Raw genomic sequence first — 17,263 nt, 5'->3', positions numbered from 1 at the left:
CCTGGTCCTGCCCTTGACACGTGGGGATCATCACAATTCAAGGTGAGAGTTGGGTGGTGACACAGCCAAACCATATCAGTGACAGAGGGCAAGAAATCCACCTTCCCTTTCCTCTTCCCCTTCCCCATTGCCCAACAGTGTGATGCCTTTACACAAGTTTTCAGTGCTTCTTAAATGACTCTAAAAGGGAGACAATAACATGTAATCAATTTAAATTCACTTTTCTGTAACTATCTATTTCAACGTGAAAGAACTAAGGGTAGGACCTCAACTTCATATAATCCTGTACTCTAGAGGAGTTAAAGCTACTCAGATCACATGTGATACGTAAGTGCCAGTTACTGTTTTCCCAAAACAGACATTGAGTAATTTCCCAAGTTGCCCATTGACTGTCAGCATTTAAACACCAATTTTATAACATTTTCAACAAAAAAAAAAAATTAAAGAAGACTTGCTTAACAATCTTTTTAGTGGTTAAAATCATATGGGTGGTTTTAAATACTTAACTGTGCAATTTAGATTCCACTAATCCCCTGGCAGGGAAGAGTAAATAGTAAAGCTGTTACCAGTGGGTTGCAGCTTGCATAAACATTAGCCCCCAAGGAGGCAATCTTGAACTTTCATTAATTCAGACCTCACTAATTAGGAAGTTGTGATCATTTGGATAGACTGAGGTCCATTATGCAAAACAAGTTCTATGAACAAAGTAAAGGAAATAGTCCAATCATTTTGTGTGTGAGAAACAGAGTTTTGCTCTTGTTGCCCAGGCTGGAGTGCAGTGGCGCAATCAATCTTGGCTCACTGCAACCTCTGCCTCCCAGGTTCAAGCGATTCTTCTGCCTCAGCCTTCTGAGTAGCTGGGAGTATAGGCACCCGCCACTATGCCTGGCTAGTTTTTTTGTGTTTTAAGTAGAGACGGGGGTTCACCATGTTGGCCAGGCTGGTCTTGAAGTCCTGACCTCAGGTGATCTGCCCGCCTCTGCCTTCCAAAGTGCTGAGATTACAGGTGTGAGCCACTGCGCCTGGCCCCAATCATTTTTTAAAATATTTATTACTATTTTATTGATGCAAAACTTCAAAAACTTGTAATCAGGGATGTATTCCTAGATATTAAAAGCATAAAATAAAAGTGTTTGCTTTGGGGTATGCGTGAGAAGGGATAAACAGGCATCTGAGGTGCTGGCAATGTACTATTTCTTAACTTGAGTAGTTGTTCTACAAATCATTTTTAAAAGAATCATTTATATAACATTTATTTGCTAATTATAAACCCGATTTTTATTTTTTCCTACTAATTTTCATGTAGTCCAGTATTTCTCAAATTCTACCATATGTCAGAATCACCTGGGCCCTACCGCCACCACCGTTTCTGATTCAGTAGGTCTATGGTGGACCAGGAAATTTCAATTTTGATAAAGTACCTAGATGATGTTGATTCTATTGGGAGGGGGCCACATTCTGCAAACTACTGATCTAATCAATATCTTATGGCCATAATTTGAATCACTTTAAAATACTCTACAAGTATTCAAGCTGAGTTTAATTTTTTTATCTGATTGTATAATATTTTAGTGAATTACCACCCTGGTAGAAAGGCAGGTGGGCAGCAATTTCAAACTGTAATCTTAGTTACAGTAGCACTTATCAGTTAACCATATCATCCAATACAGATCACTGCTGTGCAGGCCTCCCAGGTGAGTGAAACGCAGGGTGTTTCTTGATGGATTGGGTCAGTGCCACACAAAGGTCCTTCACCTTGGCCTGCATTTTGCGTTAACCCAGAACACTGAGAATAACTTCCCAAGTCTAACCAGCACCCTCGCCAGTTTAGGAATGAGTTTACATCAACATGTACAACAGAGCAACTCTATTCCGATTATGGCTTCTGGAGTCAGACAAAACTAAGTTTGGATCCAAGGTGTAAGACAAAGGACTTACGTTTTCTAAGATATAGTCACTTCATGGGGTGGACACCATGGTATGCTGCCAAGGTCCCTCTTCAGTGAAAGATGTCTTGCCCAAGCTTTTGCGAGTGCTGTTGGCAGACTCCCTCCAGCTCTCAGGCTCCTCCAGACTGTTTCATGGCAGAGGGTCACCTGGTCTGAGACCTGCCCCTTCCTGTGGCAGCCCACATCAATGACTAATCGATGCATGAATATGAAAGCCTGGCAATATTAGGACAATTGTGAAGGGCTCCCTCACTTCAGAGCTCTCTTTGGGGAGACTCCGCTTGAGCCTGCATTGTAGCTTAACCTCCACCTCTACCCAAACCTGCTTCCCTCTTCTTTCTTCCATAGGTATTGATCCTAAATAAATGCCAAGCACACTACCCTCCATATTAGAGTCTGCTTCCCAGGGAGTCAAGCCTACAACATTATTTTTTTTAAAAAAAGTGGACAAAAACTCTAAGATGTGGGAATCCTACGGATTCGTTCATTCATTAAATATTTATTGAGCCAGCCAGTTCTGTTCTGGATGCTAAGAATATAGCAGTGAACACAGATGTCTAATTTGAAGGGAAACGATTAGGAAGAGCATTAAGGTTGAAATCAATCATTAGCTACAGTATCGATTGACTACTTGATATAAAAAGAGAATAAAAGAATAGTATCTCTTCCTCTCATCACTACTCCCCATCCACCTTTTTAAAATTGCCTCAGCTTGTAATATTCATGTTCTATTCTGCAACCATAGATTCTTGATTACCTAAGCAGGTCTCAGCCTGATTGAACTTTACTGCCACGTAGATTTCCTTGCCTACCTCCGTGCTGCCCTTGGGAGCTTGAAAGTCGTTATACTGTTTTTCCACTACCCTGGGTTGTAGAAAATTGTGAGGCTGTTTAAAGACCTATTCCCCTAGATACCTTAGGCAGCAATTTCTTCTAATGCTCACAAAACAAGGTAAAGTCTCTCTAACTTCCCAAGGCCCTATGCCTGCTTACAAACACCACTCAGCTGTGTCTTTCCTGGGGTCTTGTGACTGTAAGCTCTATCCAAAAGATGGGGAACAGATTTTGTCAGCTTTTAAATTCCACAAACCGATGGTGGTTTGCTGCCACCATCCCAGAGCTCAGCATATGGTGTTAGGACACAGAGAACCAGTGAGGATATAGTTCTCAGAGACTTGATAATACATTGGTGCTCACCTGGTCCCTCCAACTTTCCCAGCACAGGAAATCCATTTCCACTTTAGGGTTGGAGAACCTAGCTCCTACCATCCAAGCTGTTTTATTATTGTCAACCTAAGAGGCTAGACTTTGGATCATTGGTTAATGCTCCGAATATTCCACCACTATCCTTTCCTCTGAACCCTCTTACACTCTTCTCTGATTGATCACTTCCCTTGTAGACTCCCTTCCCACCTCATGGGGCCAGACCCTTGCCTCTCCAAAGGGATATAAAACAAGGCATTCCTTGAATCTCTCCTACCATTTATTTTCGGTCTTGCTCTTCCTGGACATCCTGGCTTCCACCCAGTGTTGTATAATGATGCCATGCTTGGTTTCAGCAAAAAGGCAGAGCTATATACTTATCTCTCCTCTTAACTTTCCACCTCTCTCATCCGTTTCCTTTTTTTCTCTGTCCACTTCCACAACTGGTCCTGTTATAAATTGCACTGTATTTTGTATGTCTTATTTACTAAAATGTCATGTTTCTACTGTGACTTAAATGGGTGAATAGGAGGCTTTATATTTCTGTCCCATTCTGTGACTTTTCTCTGTAACTCAGAGAACTTCAATTAAAAAAAAAAAAAACCTCTCTAACCCAAAGAATGGGAAAAAATGTTTGTAATTTATATATCTAAGGGGCTTATATCTTAAGTATATTAATTGCAAGTCTCAAATGTAAAACTTCTGAGAACTCTTACAACTCAATAATTAAAAAAGAAAAAATGAGCCAATTTAAAAGTGGGCAAAGGATTTGATTAGACATGTCTCCAAAGAAGATATACAAATGGCCAATAAACATGAAAAGATGGTCAATGTCGTTAGCAATCAGGGAAATGCAAATCAAAGTCACAATGAGATAGCACTTCGCATGCATTACAATGGCCATAATAAAATATACAGATAATAAGTGTTGTCCATGTGGAGAAATTGGAACTCTCATACACTGCTGGTAGGAATGTAAAATAGTGCAGCTGCTTTGGGAAATAGGCTGGCAGTTCCCAAAATGGTTAAGCCTAGAATTACCATATGACCCAGCCATTCCACTGCTAAATATATCTCCCAAAGAACTGAAAACATATGCTCACATAGAAACTTGTACACAAATGTTCAGAGCAACATGTTTCTTAATAACCAATAAGTGGAAACAACACAAATGTTCATCAACTGATCCATGCATAAATAAAATATGGGATGGGGTTTCTTTTGGGGGTAATGAAAATTTTCTAAGATTGTGTTGATAATTGTACAACTCTGTAAATAGAAAAACCATTTAGTTGCACATAAATGAGTGAGTTGTATGGCATGTTAATTGTGTCTCAGTAAAGCTATTATGCAAAACCAAAAATCTCTCACTGTCCTTCAGCTTTCATGTGTTCTGCTTATATTATTGTATTTTGCATGTTGCTTTGAAATTGCCATGTGTGATGGATATCTCCTCATACCTCCACAACCCAGGATTGAACAAGTTAAAAGAATCATAACAGAGAGCTAGACTTTCCTGACTGCTACAAAACCATTGAAATTCTGGGTAAAATGTTACAAAATAAGCATTTTAATGCATAGTCAAATTTATAAGAATAAAAGAGAAGCTCCAGTCCCAGATTTGAAAAGGAAATCAAAGCATAGCAATGAAGCCAGGAGATGTTGAGGAATAAGTGCAGGTGTAGACTTGCTGAGTTCTTCTGTTTTCATGGGAGGAAAAATGAGGTTTCTGCCTACAGAATGTAAAGAAGCTAGAAGTTGATTCCAGGTATCACCAAAAGCCTGACATCTTAAAGAATGGCCTGATCAGTTAAAAGGAGATTTTTAAAAATATACCAAAAGGCTTAATGAAGTATTAAGAAAGTTTGCTTCTAGCCAACTCTTTGGAAGGAAAACAAACAAAATTACTTGAGGCATCAAAACTTAAGCCCTGTGCTTAAGTTTTGTGCCATAGGTCTAGGATGCAAATTTATATTATGAACCTAAGAGAAAAGCCCTAACTTGGGATGATAATTTAAAGTTGTTTGAAGGCCATTGAAACAACTAGGGCACAGCAAAATCTAATTTAAAACTATGTAGGGACTCTTTCACTAACCACAGCCCAAGGAACTGTCACTAGAAGAAAATGCAGCCTCTTCTGAAGATAAACTCCCAGATAAACATGATCAACTACATAATAAAAGGAACCACCAAGACAGAGAGTATGCAAATGAACTAATAAAAGAACTAGCACCCCAGTAATTCCAGATAATATCATAAAATTAAGGGGTCATAAATATGGTTAAAATTATTGAAGTGATAAAATAATGACTGAAAATAATAATGAAAAAATCCAATATTATGAATAAAAGAATAGCAAATTTTGAAAAGAAGCATATCCAACTCTAGGAATGAAAAAAGTTAAGTCTCTGAAATGCAGAATTGTATGGACAAATTAATAGCAGATTTAGAAACAGCTGGGGGTGGAAATGAAAGAAAATAGCTGAGAAAATTGTCCAGGATGCATCACATAAATACGAAAAGATGGAAAAGATGAACCAAATTAGGAGATATGAAGGACAGGATTTAAAAGGAACAACGTACATCTAACAGGAATTAAAGAGGCACAGAATAGAAAAAACATGGGAGCGGGGAAATATTCGAAGAGATAATTCCTAAAACATTTCCAATATTAAAGGTATGACTCTTTAGATTGAAGAAACAAAAGTCCCAAGGAGGAAATAAAAACAAATTCATACCCAGACTCACTGTGGCAAAACTAGATAAAAAGCATAATAAAGAGTAAATTTTAAATGCACTTACAAAGAAAAGAGAGATTACAGTTGCCCCTTGGAACAACACAGGTTTAAACTGGAAGGTTCCACTTTTACATGGATTTTTTTCAAATGAATGCAGATCGAAAATACACCAAAAATGAAGTATTTGCAGGAGGTGAAACTTGCATATATGGAGAGTCAAATTTTTGTACACACGAATTCTGCAGGGCTGACTACAGGACTTGAGTATGCGCAAATTTTGGTTACGTTGGGAATCCTAGAATGATTTATCCACATATATTGAAGGCTACTATATCTCCAAGGGATAACAACTAGGCAAACAGCAAACATCTCAACATCAGGAATAGACACCAAAAGATAATGGAAGAATATTTAAAACTATTGGGTGAACTATCAAACTGAAATTTGTTAACCAGATAAATTGTCATGTAAGAGTTAATCTAATATTTTCAGATTAACAAATTTTCTGAAAAATTTAGCAGAAAATTTGAAGTTTCTGGAAAATGTGTGAGAAAAATAATATTAACAAAAACTGCAATACTTTTGCACCAACCTAATACAAGAAAACTAGTAAGCCACTCAAATACCTTCCTTTCCCACAAATAACCAGCTACTAACAGTCTATGGAACCCCAACATGAATAAAACAATAGTAGAAAGAGAAGGAGATGAAGACAATGATGAAGAAGGAACAGAAGAAGGAGAAGAAAAGGATAAATGGAATGGTTACAAATTGCTTATATTTTTAGTATCACTAATAACTCATAGATTTAATTTATTTTATTTTTAAGAACTTCTCTGGGTTGAGAACTGTTACTGGAACCCAATAGGTCTGAAACTGAGCATCCTATCCTGCACCAAGTTTTCTATGGTAACCTACCTTATGAATGGCACCATGTCCACCCAAATGCCTAAGCAGAAAAACGTAAGTAATTTCTGACATCTTTCTTCCCAATAATGTACCAAGTCCTGTCAATTCAATCCTCTCATATGTATCTATCTTTCTTCATCCTCACTACCACCATCATAATCTAGGCCACCATTTTCTCTCACAAAGACTACAACACAGATTCCTAAATAGTCTCCTGATCCTCAGGCGTACTCCCGTCCACCCATCCATTCTTCACTTTATAGCTACGGTGAACTGAGCTTTCAGAAATCCAAATTTGATCATATCATATGTCTCTTCTTACAACTCTTCAATGGCTTCTTATCCCCATAAGGATAAAGTCTAAAACCTCAACCATGACTTCCCACAATCTGGCTGGTGCCTATATACATACTCTTCTTATGCACCATGATTCCTCCATCCTCTAGGCTTTAGAGCATGTGGTTCCCTTTGGAAAGGAAAAACTTCTTCTTTCCTTTCCTTTGCTTAGCTAATGATTATACATCTTTCAAATCTGAGCTTATTCTTCACCTAGTCAGGAAATAACTGGATTGGGCCCCTTGTTGTACATCCCTGTTACTCCCTAGTATGATACTTATGTCACTTAGCACATGTTACAATGCTCCAATTGCAATACTTATCACACTGTGACCATGAAACAGTAAAAGAACTAACATATCTGACTCAATTTTTGTTTCAGGAGCCTTTACCCATTCCTGCTTGTAGGCTAGGATCATTTTAGAGCACGGAGATAATATGCTGAATTAGTCCGTTCTTGCATTGCTATTAAATGTAAGAAACTACCTGAGACTGGGTAATTCATAAAGCAAAGAGGTTTAATTGGCTCATGATTCTGCAGACTGTACAGGAAGCATGTCTGGGGAGGCCTCAGGAAACTTACAATCATGGCAGAATGCAAAGAGGAAGGAGGCACATCTTACATGGCTGGAGCAGGAGGGAAAAGAGCAAAAGGGTAGGTGCTACACACTTTTAAACAACCGGATCTCGTGAGAACTCACTCATTATCACAAGAACAGCAATGGGGAAGTCCGCCCCATGATTGAATCAACTTCCAGCAGGCCCCTTCTCCAACAGTAGGGATTACAATTCCACATGAGATTTGAGTGGGGACACAAATCCAAACCATATCATATGCAAAGAAACAATCATGTAGTTTTTGAAACTAACTCTGTGATTAAAAGGAAAGTATGTAAACAGCTATGTTTCATTAAAGATTTATAGGAGCACTGTGACCTGACCAAGGAAAAAGAAACTCTCAACCTCCTTAGACCCTTGTTGGTGCCCAGATGTCTGCAATTGTCAGTCACCTCTTGATCCCGCCCATCTTTCCTTCCCCCTGCTCTTAATATAAAAATAATCTGCCATTTGTACTGACTTATGATGTTACTTTAGGACAACAGTTTACCATCTTTTTGGTCTGCTGGCTCTCCAAATAAAGCTGCTTTTCCTCCCACCAACTCTCTTCTCTCTTTAGTTTAGTCTTCAAGTGGCAAGCAGGCACCTCTGTGTTCAGGTTACAACATTTTACTGTAACTACTTGTATTTTGTCCATTTTCTGTATTAAACAATAAACTCAGTGATGGTAGCGATGAGTCTCTTATTTATTACAATATTACTAATATTATTGGTAATGGATGACATGACTAACTACAAGGCAACAAAGTTTCCCTAACATTAAATCTGAGAATTACACACATCTAGTCACAGGCTGGTGTCAAGACCCCAAGCATCCCTATGGAAGCAGGCTCTTTTTATCACTAACCCTTATCTCATGACCAAAAGCAAGTATTCCAATTTGTGTTGAGTGCCTTCCATGTTCTACATCTACTAGAGAAATTACTGAACAGAACCAGCAAAAATCCTGACCTCTTGGAGTTTTTATTTTATTGGGGAATGACATACAACAAACAAGTAAAATATAGTGTGTTCACTAATAATAGAGACAGGAGAGAAAGCAAGCAAGGGGGATAGGTGTGTGGAGGAAGGAAGTTGCAATTTTAAATAGAGATCAGAGAATACCTCACCTAGAAGATGACATCTGAATAAAGACCTGTAGGAGCTGAAAGGGTGAGCCAAATGGATATTGAGTAGGATGTTGTAAGCAATGCACATGACCATGAGGTAGGAACATGTTTTTAGGGAATGGCAAGGCCTGGCATGGAGTAATAGAGGTAAAAGAGATCATGGGAGGAAGGGGTTGGAAGGCATAGATCATGCATATTCTTTAAGCAGGCGGATGCCAAAGAGAAATGGAAGTGGAAAGGAATAAGATATACATGTCTGATTCCTCTCTCAGACTTACTGATCACAAAAAGTCACTTCCTGTTTACATAGGGAAAGTAGGCAGGAAAGGGGCAGAGAGAGAGATACAGAAAGTTACTCTAATGGACAGTTCATCCACCCAGATGGAAACATCAGGAATAGAGACTATGTGCCACCTAAGAGATACCTGTGTACATTCATACATGTACAGTACATCAAAATGACTAGAGCTAGAGGTAAGTATAAGGTCATGATCCCTCATGGAATGTGTCAAGAGTTAGAGAAGTGATAGGTAAGCTGGGTTCTAACAACTGAGCAGGTGTTTTTCAAACAAAGATCTGAGAAGTAGACAGAGGATGGGTAGCCTAGACAAAGAAGATAGCATGTAAAATAACAAGAAAGCAAGAAAGTGGGTGGTATATTTAACACATATGGGAAGCTCGATGTGACAAGCCTACGTAACATGTGAAGGAGGATACCAATAAATACTTCTGAGAAGCCCATCAGTCTAAGGGACGGGGCTTTTATTCTGTAGTCATAGAGATCTTCAAGCAGAGGAGTGAATCATCAGATTTGGTTTCCAAAGAGACAACTGTGGACTGAAACAGTAGTTTTCAAAGTGTGACTCCCAGACCAGAAGCACCATCATCCTCAGGAAAATTTTGAGCGAGGTAAATTCTTATTTATTTATTTATTTATTTATTTATTTATTTATTTATTTTTATTATTATACTTTAAGTTCTAGGGTACATGTGGATAATGTGCAGGTTTGTTACATATGTATACTTGTGCCATGTTGGCGTGTTGCACCCATCAACTCGTCATTTACATCAGGTATAACTCCCAGTGCAATCCCTCCCCACTCCCCCTCCCCATGATAGGCCTCGGTGTATGATGTTCCCCTTCCCGAGTCCAAGTGATCTCATTGTTTAGTTCCCCCCTATGAGTGAGAACATGCAGTGTTTGGTTTTCTGTTCTTGTGATAGTTTGCTGAGAATGATGGTTTCGAGCTGCATCCATGTCCCTACAAAGGACACAAACTCATCCTTTTTTACGGCTGCATAGTATTCCATGGTATATATGTGCTACATTTTCTTAATCCAGTCTGTCACTGATGGACATTTGGGTTGATTCCAAGTCTTTGCTATTGTGAATAGTGCTGCAATAAACATACGTGTGCATGTGTCTTTATAGCAGCATGATTTATAATCCTTTGGGTATATACCCAGTAATGAGATGGCTGGGTCATACAGTACTTCTAGATCTAGATCCTTGAGGAATCGCCATACTGTTTTCCATAACCATTCACATTGCTTCAAAGAGAATGAAATACCTAGGAATCCAACTTACAAGGGATGTAAAGGACCTATTCAAGGAGAACTACAAACCACTGCTCAGTGAAATAAAAGAGGACACAAACAAATGGAAGAACATTCCATGCTCATGGATAGGAAGAATCAATATCGTGAAAATGGCCATACTGCCCAAGGTAATTTATAGATTCAATGCCATCCCCATCAAGCTACCAATGACTTTCTTCACAGAATTGGAAAAAACTGCTTCCCGCATTGCCAAGACAATCCTAAGTCAAAAGAACAAAGCTGGAGGCATCACGCTACCTGACTTCAAACTATACTACAAGGCTACAGTAACCAAAACAGCATGGTACTGGTACCAAAACAGAGATATAGACCAATGGAACAGAACAGAGCCCTCAGAAATAATACCACACATCTACAGCCATCTGATCTTTGACAAACCTCAGAAAAACAAGAAATGGGGGAAGGATTCCCTATTTAATAAATGGTGCTGGGAAAATTGGCTAGCCATAAGTAGAAAGCTGAAACTGGATCTTTTCCTTACTCCTTATACGAAAATTAATTCAAGATGGATTAGAGACTTAAATGTTAGACCTAATACCATAAAAACCCTAGAAGAAAACCTAGGTAATACCATTCAGGACATAGGCATGGGCAAGGACTTCATGTCTAAAACACCAAAAGCAATGGCAACAAAAGCCAAAATTGACAAATGGGATCTAATTAAACTAAAGAGCTTCTGCACAGCAAGAGAAACTACCATCACAGTGAACAGGCAACCTACAGAATGGGAGAAAATTTTTGCAATCTACTCATCAGACATAGGGCTAATATCCAGAACCTACAAAGAACTCAAACAAATTTACAAGAAAAAAACAAACAACCCCATCAAAAAGTGGGCAAAGGATATGAACAGACATTTCTCAAAAGAAGACATTCATACAGCCAACAGACACATGAAAAAATTCTCATCATCACTGGCCATCAGAGAAATGCAAATCAAAACCACAATGAGATACCATCTCACACCAGTTAGAATGGCGATCATTAAAAAGTCAGGAAACAACAGGTGCTGGAGAGGATGTGGAGAAATAGGAACACATTTACACTGTTGGTGGGATTGTAAACTAGTTCAACCACTATGGAAAACAGTATGGTGAGCAAGGTAAATTCTTAGGACCCAGCTGAGAGCTGTTAAATCAGACACTCCGGGGTGAAGCCCAGAAATCTGTGTTTTAACCAGCCCCTCCAGGTGCTTCTGATGAACACTGAAGTTTGAGAAGCTCTAGAATAGAATGAGCAAGGCCCAGTGACAGACCAGATCCTAATACAGAAGAGAATAAAGGTCTGGATTTGGAAAGTTGAGGAGAGCAGAAATGGAGAGAATCCTGAATCCTTGACGCACACGTGTGAGTGGGTAAGGGGTAAAAGAAGCCTTTTTCAATGAAGAAGGGAATAACAAATATGTGATTGCAAAATGGGAATGACTAACAAAGCTGACAACTTCAAAATATTCTTTCTTTGATGAATTTAAATGATAGAGACCTGATTTGACCTTCAAAGTGAAAGGTTATGCCAAATTTCCTGTATATGGAAAATCTGCATTTTGCCTAACCAAGACTTGAATAGGTAGGAAGTAAGTAGGTGCTTTAAATGAGATGACCAAAGGCAGAACAGACAAGTGGAAACTTCAGGCTAGGGGAAACGCTGGCAACTGCTTCTTTGATATGTGGCTCCAAATTGGGTGATTGGGTATAAACATGGTCATCTCTGGCACCTAAGTTCTCTAGCTTAGTTGTTCACTTAATTTTATACCCCACAAGCAAAACTACAGCTTTGAGATATAAAATAGAATTTTAAAACTTCAAATTGATATTTTTTCAAGACAAAGAAAAAACACTCAGGTTAAGAACTTCTGTTTCTATTTTAAAGTCCTGATATTATCAACAATTAACTTGGACTAACTTTTAAAAGATTAAATTACCGCAATTAAAAATCGGATTGGAACAACTATTGGGTATCTGCCTAAAGGAAAAGAAGTCAATATGTCAAAAAGACACCTGTTCACACAGCTTTATCGCAGCACAATTCATAATTGCAAAGATATGGAATCAACCTAAGTGCCTATCAACCGATGAGTGGATAAAAAATGTGATATACACACACACACACACACACACACACCATGGAGTACTACTCAGGCATAAAAAAGAATGAAATAATGTATTTTGCAGCAACTTAGATGGAACTGGAGGCTATTAGTCTAAGTGACATAAGTCAGAAATGGAAAAGCAAATATCACATGTACCTTTTTTTTTTGAGATGGAATCTCGCTCTGTTGCCCAGGCTGGAGTGCAGTGGTATGATCTCAGCTCACCACAACCCCCACCTCCCAGGTTCAAACGATTCTCCTGCCTCAGCCTCCCAAATAGCTGGGACTGCAGGTGTGCACCATCATACCCAGCTAATTTTTGTATTTTTAGTAGAGACGGGGTTTCACTATGTTGGCTGCGCTGGTCTTGAACTCCTGACCTCATGATCCACCTACCTCTGCCTCCCAAATTATATTTTTCTTTAAAGTTTACATTCCCTCTATCTGAATAATCCTGCTGACTCCTAAATATATTTTAACATTTCCATGACACATATTTTTAAGAGAAGGTACTATCTCTACATCATGATATTGCAAATTAACAGCTCTATTTTTTAAAAAACTGGCAAACGACTTTTGTCTCAAACTTTGATTCCCAATCATACTGAAATATTAAATAACACTATTTGAGTTAGTAAAGTGCTATTTTGCCAAAGAGCTCAACCTGATCTTTTCTACTGACATTGTTTCTGTGAGGTAGGTAGGAACTTAGTGCTATGTACCATTGTTAGAGGAGATTAGGGGTCAATTCAAGGGTATACAACTTGTCAACAGTAAAACAGACATTGACAGACAACTTCTGTGGCTTTTCCCACACTGGTGTTTTTATCATTCAAAATAACTAAGAGTAGCAGATTATGTGATTTATGTGACAATGGATTAACATTTTACTCTTATTTGGTTTTATCCAAAAATTTAGAAATTAAGATAAATTATTTTTAGTTAATAATATTACATTGCTTTCTTAAGAATTCTATCAGGCATTCTCATATGTTTATAAAACTAAAATATTGATAGTTCTAAATGTCACAAAAATATACTTTGTCTAAAAGAAAATGAACAAGAACAGAAACATCATGTTTCTCATTAAGAACACATGGTGTAACTCCCCGGCAATCAGGTAAGACAAAAAGTTAAGTGACCTGAATTTGATTTCCAAAATTGAAGCACTTTATGCACATGTGCATTTAGAATTATTAAACAAATAACCATAGTTCAAAACACATTCATGTAAAACAAACAATATATCTTTCTACTTATTAAAACATTGTAGAAAGACTTCCAAAAATTTGATATTTGTTTATAAATATAGTAATTTTAAAATAACATATATCCACATAAGAAATATATGAATATATAATTTATTTTTATTATTTATTTTTATTTATTTATTTATTTTGAGACAGGGCTCCATCACCCAGGCTGGAGTACAGTCACATAATCACAGCTCACTGCAGCCTCGACCTCCTGGCTCGAGCAATCTTCCCACCTTAGCCTCCTAAGTAGCTGGGACTACAGACACACACCACCGTGCCCAGCTAATTCTTGTATTTTTTGTAGAGATGGAGTTTCGTCACATTGCCCAAGTTTATGTAGTCAATTTAAATGTTATATAAATCTCTCTCTCTTTTTTTTTTTTTTCAGAGACAAGATTTCACTCTGTTACCCAGGCTGGAGTGCAGTGGTGTAATCATAGCTCACTGCAGCCTCGAAATCCTGGGCTCAAGCTATCCTCCCACCTCAGCTTCCCTAGTAACTGGGACTACAAGTATGTGGCAACATGCCTAGCTAAGATCGATTGATTGATTGATTGATTGATTGATTGATAGAGATGAGGTCTAACTATGTTCCCAGGATGGACTTAAACTCCTGGCCTCAAGCAATCTTCCTGCCTCAGCCTCCCAAATGTTGGGATTACAAGCGTGAGCCACCATGCCCAGCCATTTTTTTTTTTTAATTTCTTAACATTGTCAGTTAGCAACCTCTAAATGTACAGGGTATGATTACCTAAATAACACGTATCAGAAAATAAGCATAAAATTATTTAATCATGAAAACATTTGTATGTATCTAAATGTTTCTCTTATGTTTCTAAAAAAACTGAAAAGCTTAAAAAAGAACTTTTAAACAGTATCTAATGTGGAAACTGTACAAAAAATAAGTTATTGATGAAATCCTATAACCAAACTCTTAGCCGGGAACATAGCAAAATAAACAGCTAAGCAACTTTGAAACTGCTACTTAAAAATTTTAAAACACAGAACAAAGCATTTTTTGAGTCCAGACATTAAAAAAAAAAAAAAAAAAACATAGTGTTTGCCTATATAATTTAGCTCTTTAACTGGATAAATATGCTAACATTTCAAAATTTCTAGGCATATGTATCTTTAAATTTAATTGATTGCAAATTAGTTGACATTCAAAAGTTCAACTTAATAGCATTAAGTGCAGTCATCTAACTCCATGGAGCTTAACCATTTTGAAGAATATTCTTGGATCATCAAATCCATAAGTACCTACATCAAGTATATGTTAGTACCAAGCTAATGGGAGTTCATAATTTATAGTCTGGGACTTGATAAGCCAGGATTGGGGGTGGCATGATTCACTTGAGTGTCTTGAGACATATCCAAGCCCAGGGCAATAAACGGAAAATTATGAAGACAAGCTCAGGTAGAGTGCACAACAAAACCCAAGTTGATAGATCAGAAACTGGGCATGCAGATAAAAATAAAGACAGTATCAGCAGCCAAAGTCCAGAAACTCTAGAAAACAAGCCAAAAGGCACAAGAATTAATGAACAGCACCAAGAAGACTTTGATCATTGGGTCCATGGTCTTTCGAAGACAGAATGCTTGTTGATTACTACCTTCCTGATCCAGAATCAGTTTGCAGGTTAGTATATGCCCTGGGCTGATGGGGAAATAAAAAGCAAAGATCCAGACAACACAGACCTGTTACCTCATTGCTCCCTAAGAATGGTGTATGTGGTAGGAGGGTAAAAAGCTCTTTTCTTTTTCTTTTTTTTTTTCCTGAGGCGGAGTCTCGCTCTGTCGCCCGGGCTGGAGTGCAGTGGCCGGATCTCAGCTCACTGCAAGCTCTGCCTCCTGGGTTTACGCCATTCTCCTGCCTTAGCCTCACGAGTAGCTGGGACTACAGGTGCCAGCCACCTCACCTGGCTAGATTTTTGTATTTTTTAGTAGAGACGGGGTTTCACTGTGTTAGCCAGGATGGTCTCGAACTCCTGACCTCGTGATCCGCCCATCTCGGCCTCCCAAAGTGCTGGGATTACAGGCTTGAGCCACCGCGCCCGGCCAAAAAGCTCTTTTCAAGATGAATTATGATTTCAGCAATCTTCCAAACTTATATGCTAGCACCAAGGCATGGAAAATATTTTCAATAATACCCAAATTTAAGAATATACTGTTGACAATCAAATACATGTGCATAGCCTTTCAGCATCTATGTAGTTATAATTTTCACAATTACAGCTTCATTGAAATAAAGGAAAGAGAGGGAAATGTCAATGCCAAAATTCTAAACTCCAGAGTAACATCAATTAATGATGTAGTAAGTGAAGATAGTCCAGACTTTGTTTTAACAAAACCTTATCCCCCAAACACTCATGATACAACACACACACACAAAGAAAACCTGATCCAATTATCTTAGAAAACATATAAAATTGAAACATCATTTAAGGGCATCTAATATCAGAGCTGCTTCACAAACGAGTCCCATTGCTCTTGCCACTCTGATCTGAGAAGTTCAATTCAATGTGGTTGAAAGCAGGATTATCAGTTCCACCATCTTCCACTGGATGCGATTTATAGTTTAAAACATGCTTCTTCTAAAAGAAAATGTTAACATGGTGATTAGGGGAAAAAAATAAGCTCTTCATTCATGTAATTCTAAAAAATTGTTCCTACTATTTTGATTTCTCTACATCAGCTTTCTAATCTACTGAGAGAGAGAAATATAGAACGGGTATACTTCCTCAGAGGGTAGATACTCAACAGATACAGGTTATCAGAAGATAGATATAAAATGGCCCATCAGACAATAGATAAACAAGAGATTTACGTTATCAGAGGATAGACAGATATACAGAGAGATATAACAGATACAGGTTATCAGCGGATAGACAGATATAGAGAGATATACAACAGACACAGGTTATCAGAGGATAGATAGATATTTGGAGAGATTCAATAGATACAGATTATCAGAGGATAGACAGATTTAGAGAAATATACAACAGGTATAGCTCATCAGAGAACAGAGGGATATACAACAGTTATAGGTTATCAGAGGATAGAGAGATATACAACAGATGCAAATCATCAAAGGAAAGAGGATATACAACAGATATAGCTCATCGGAGGGTAGACAGATAAACAATAGGTATAGTGTATCAGAGGATATGGAGCTATAAAACAGATATAGATCATCATAGGATAGAGAGCTGTCCAACATATATAGATCAGATTATATAGGGTCTATACCTTTCTTGTCCATCACTTTTCAAGAAAGAGGCTGAGGACTAACTAGTGTTCTATCCAGGTAATAAAGCCCAGTTTCCTAACTCATGGTAAATGAAAGCCAACTCACTTTCTTAAAAATATCAAAATTGGATAAAAAGTCCTCTTTGGTTAGTATATATCTGGGGTCTAAGTTCTGTTTTCTTCCTCC

General features: G+C 38.0%; 1 protein-coding gene across 2 annotated transcripts in view; it reads right to left on the bottom strand.

Moving 5' to 3' along the window:
• Positions 1-11,366: 11,366 nt before the first annotated feature.
• The window catches only part of LOC105493841 (solute carrier family 5 member 8), a 60,578-nt gene continuing 54,681 nt past the window's right edge, over positions 11,367-17,263 (bottom strand). Inside the window, exons 14-15 of one of the 2 annotated variants that reach the window (XM_011761777.3) lie at positions 17,183-17,262; positions 11,367-16,421 (exon numbers count right to left, since the gene is read on the bottom strand). In XM_011761777.3, the coding sequence (XP_011760079.1) occupies positions 16,296-16,421; positions 17,183-17,262 (206 nt within the window). In that variant the 3' untranslated portion in view covers positions 11,367-16,295. The remainder of the gene's footprint in view (positions 16,422-17,182; position 17,263) is intronic. The other variant, XR_011608931.1, reaches the window with a different exon arrangement.

Source organism: Macaca nemestrina, chromosome 10 (assembly GCF_043159975.1).
Source record: "Macaca nemestrina isolate mMacNem1 chromosome 10, mMacNem.hap1, whole genome shotgun sequence".
Taxonomy (NCBI): domain Eukaryota; kingdom Metazoa; phylum Chordata; class Mammalia; order Primates; family Cercopithecidae; genus Macaca; species Macaca nemestrina.
The sequence above is the reverse complement of the archived record's forward strand: the minus strand, read 5'-3'. Positions and strand labels throughout refer to the sequence as shown.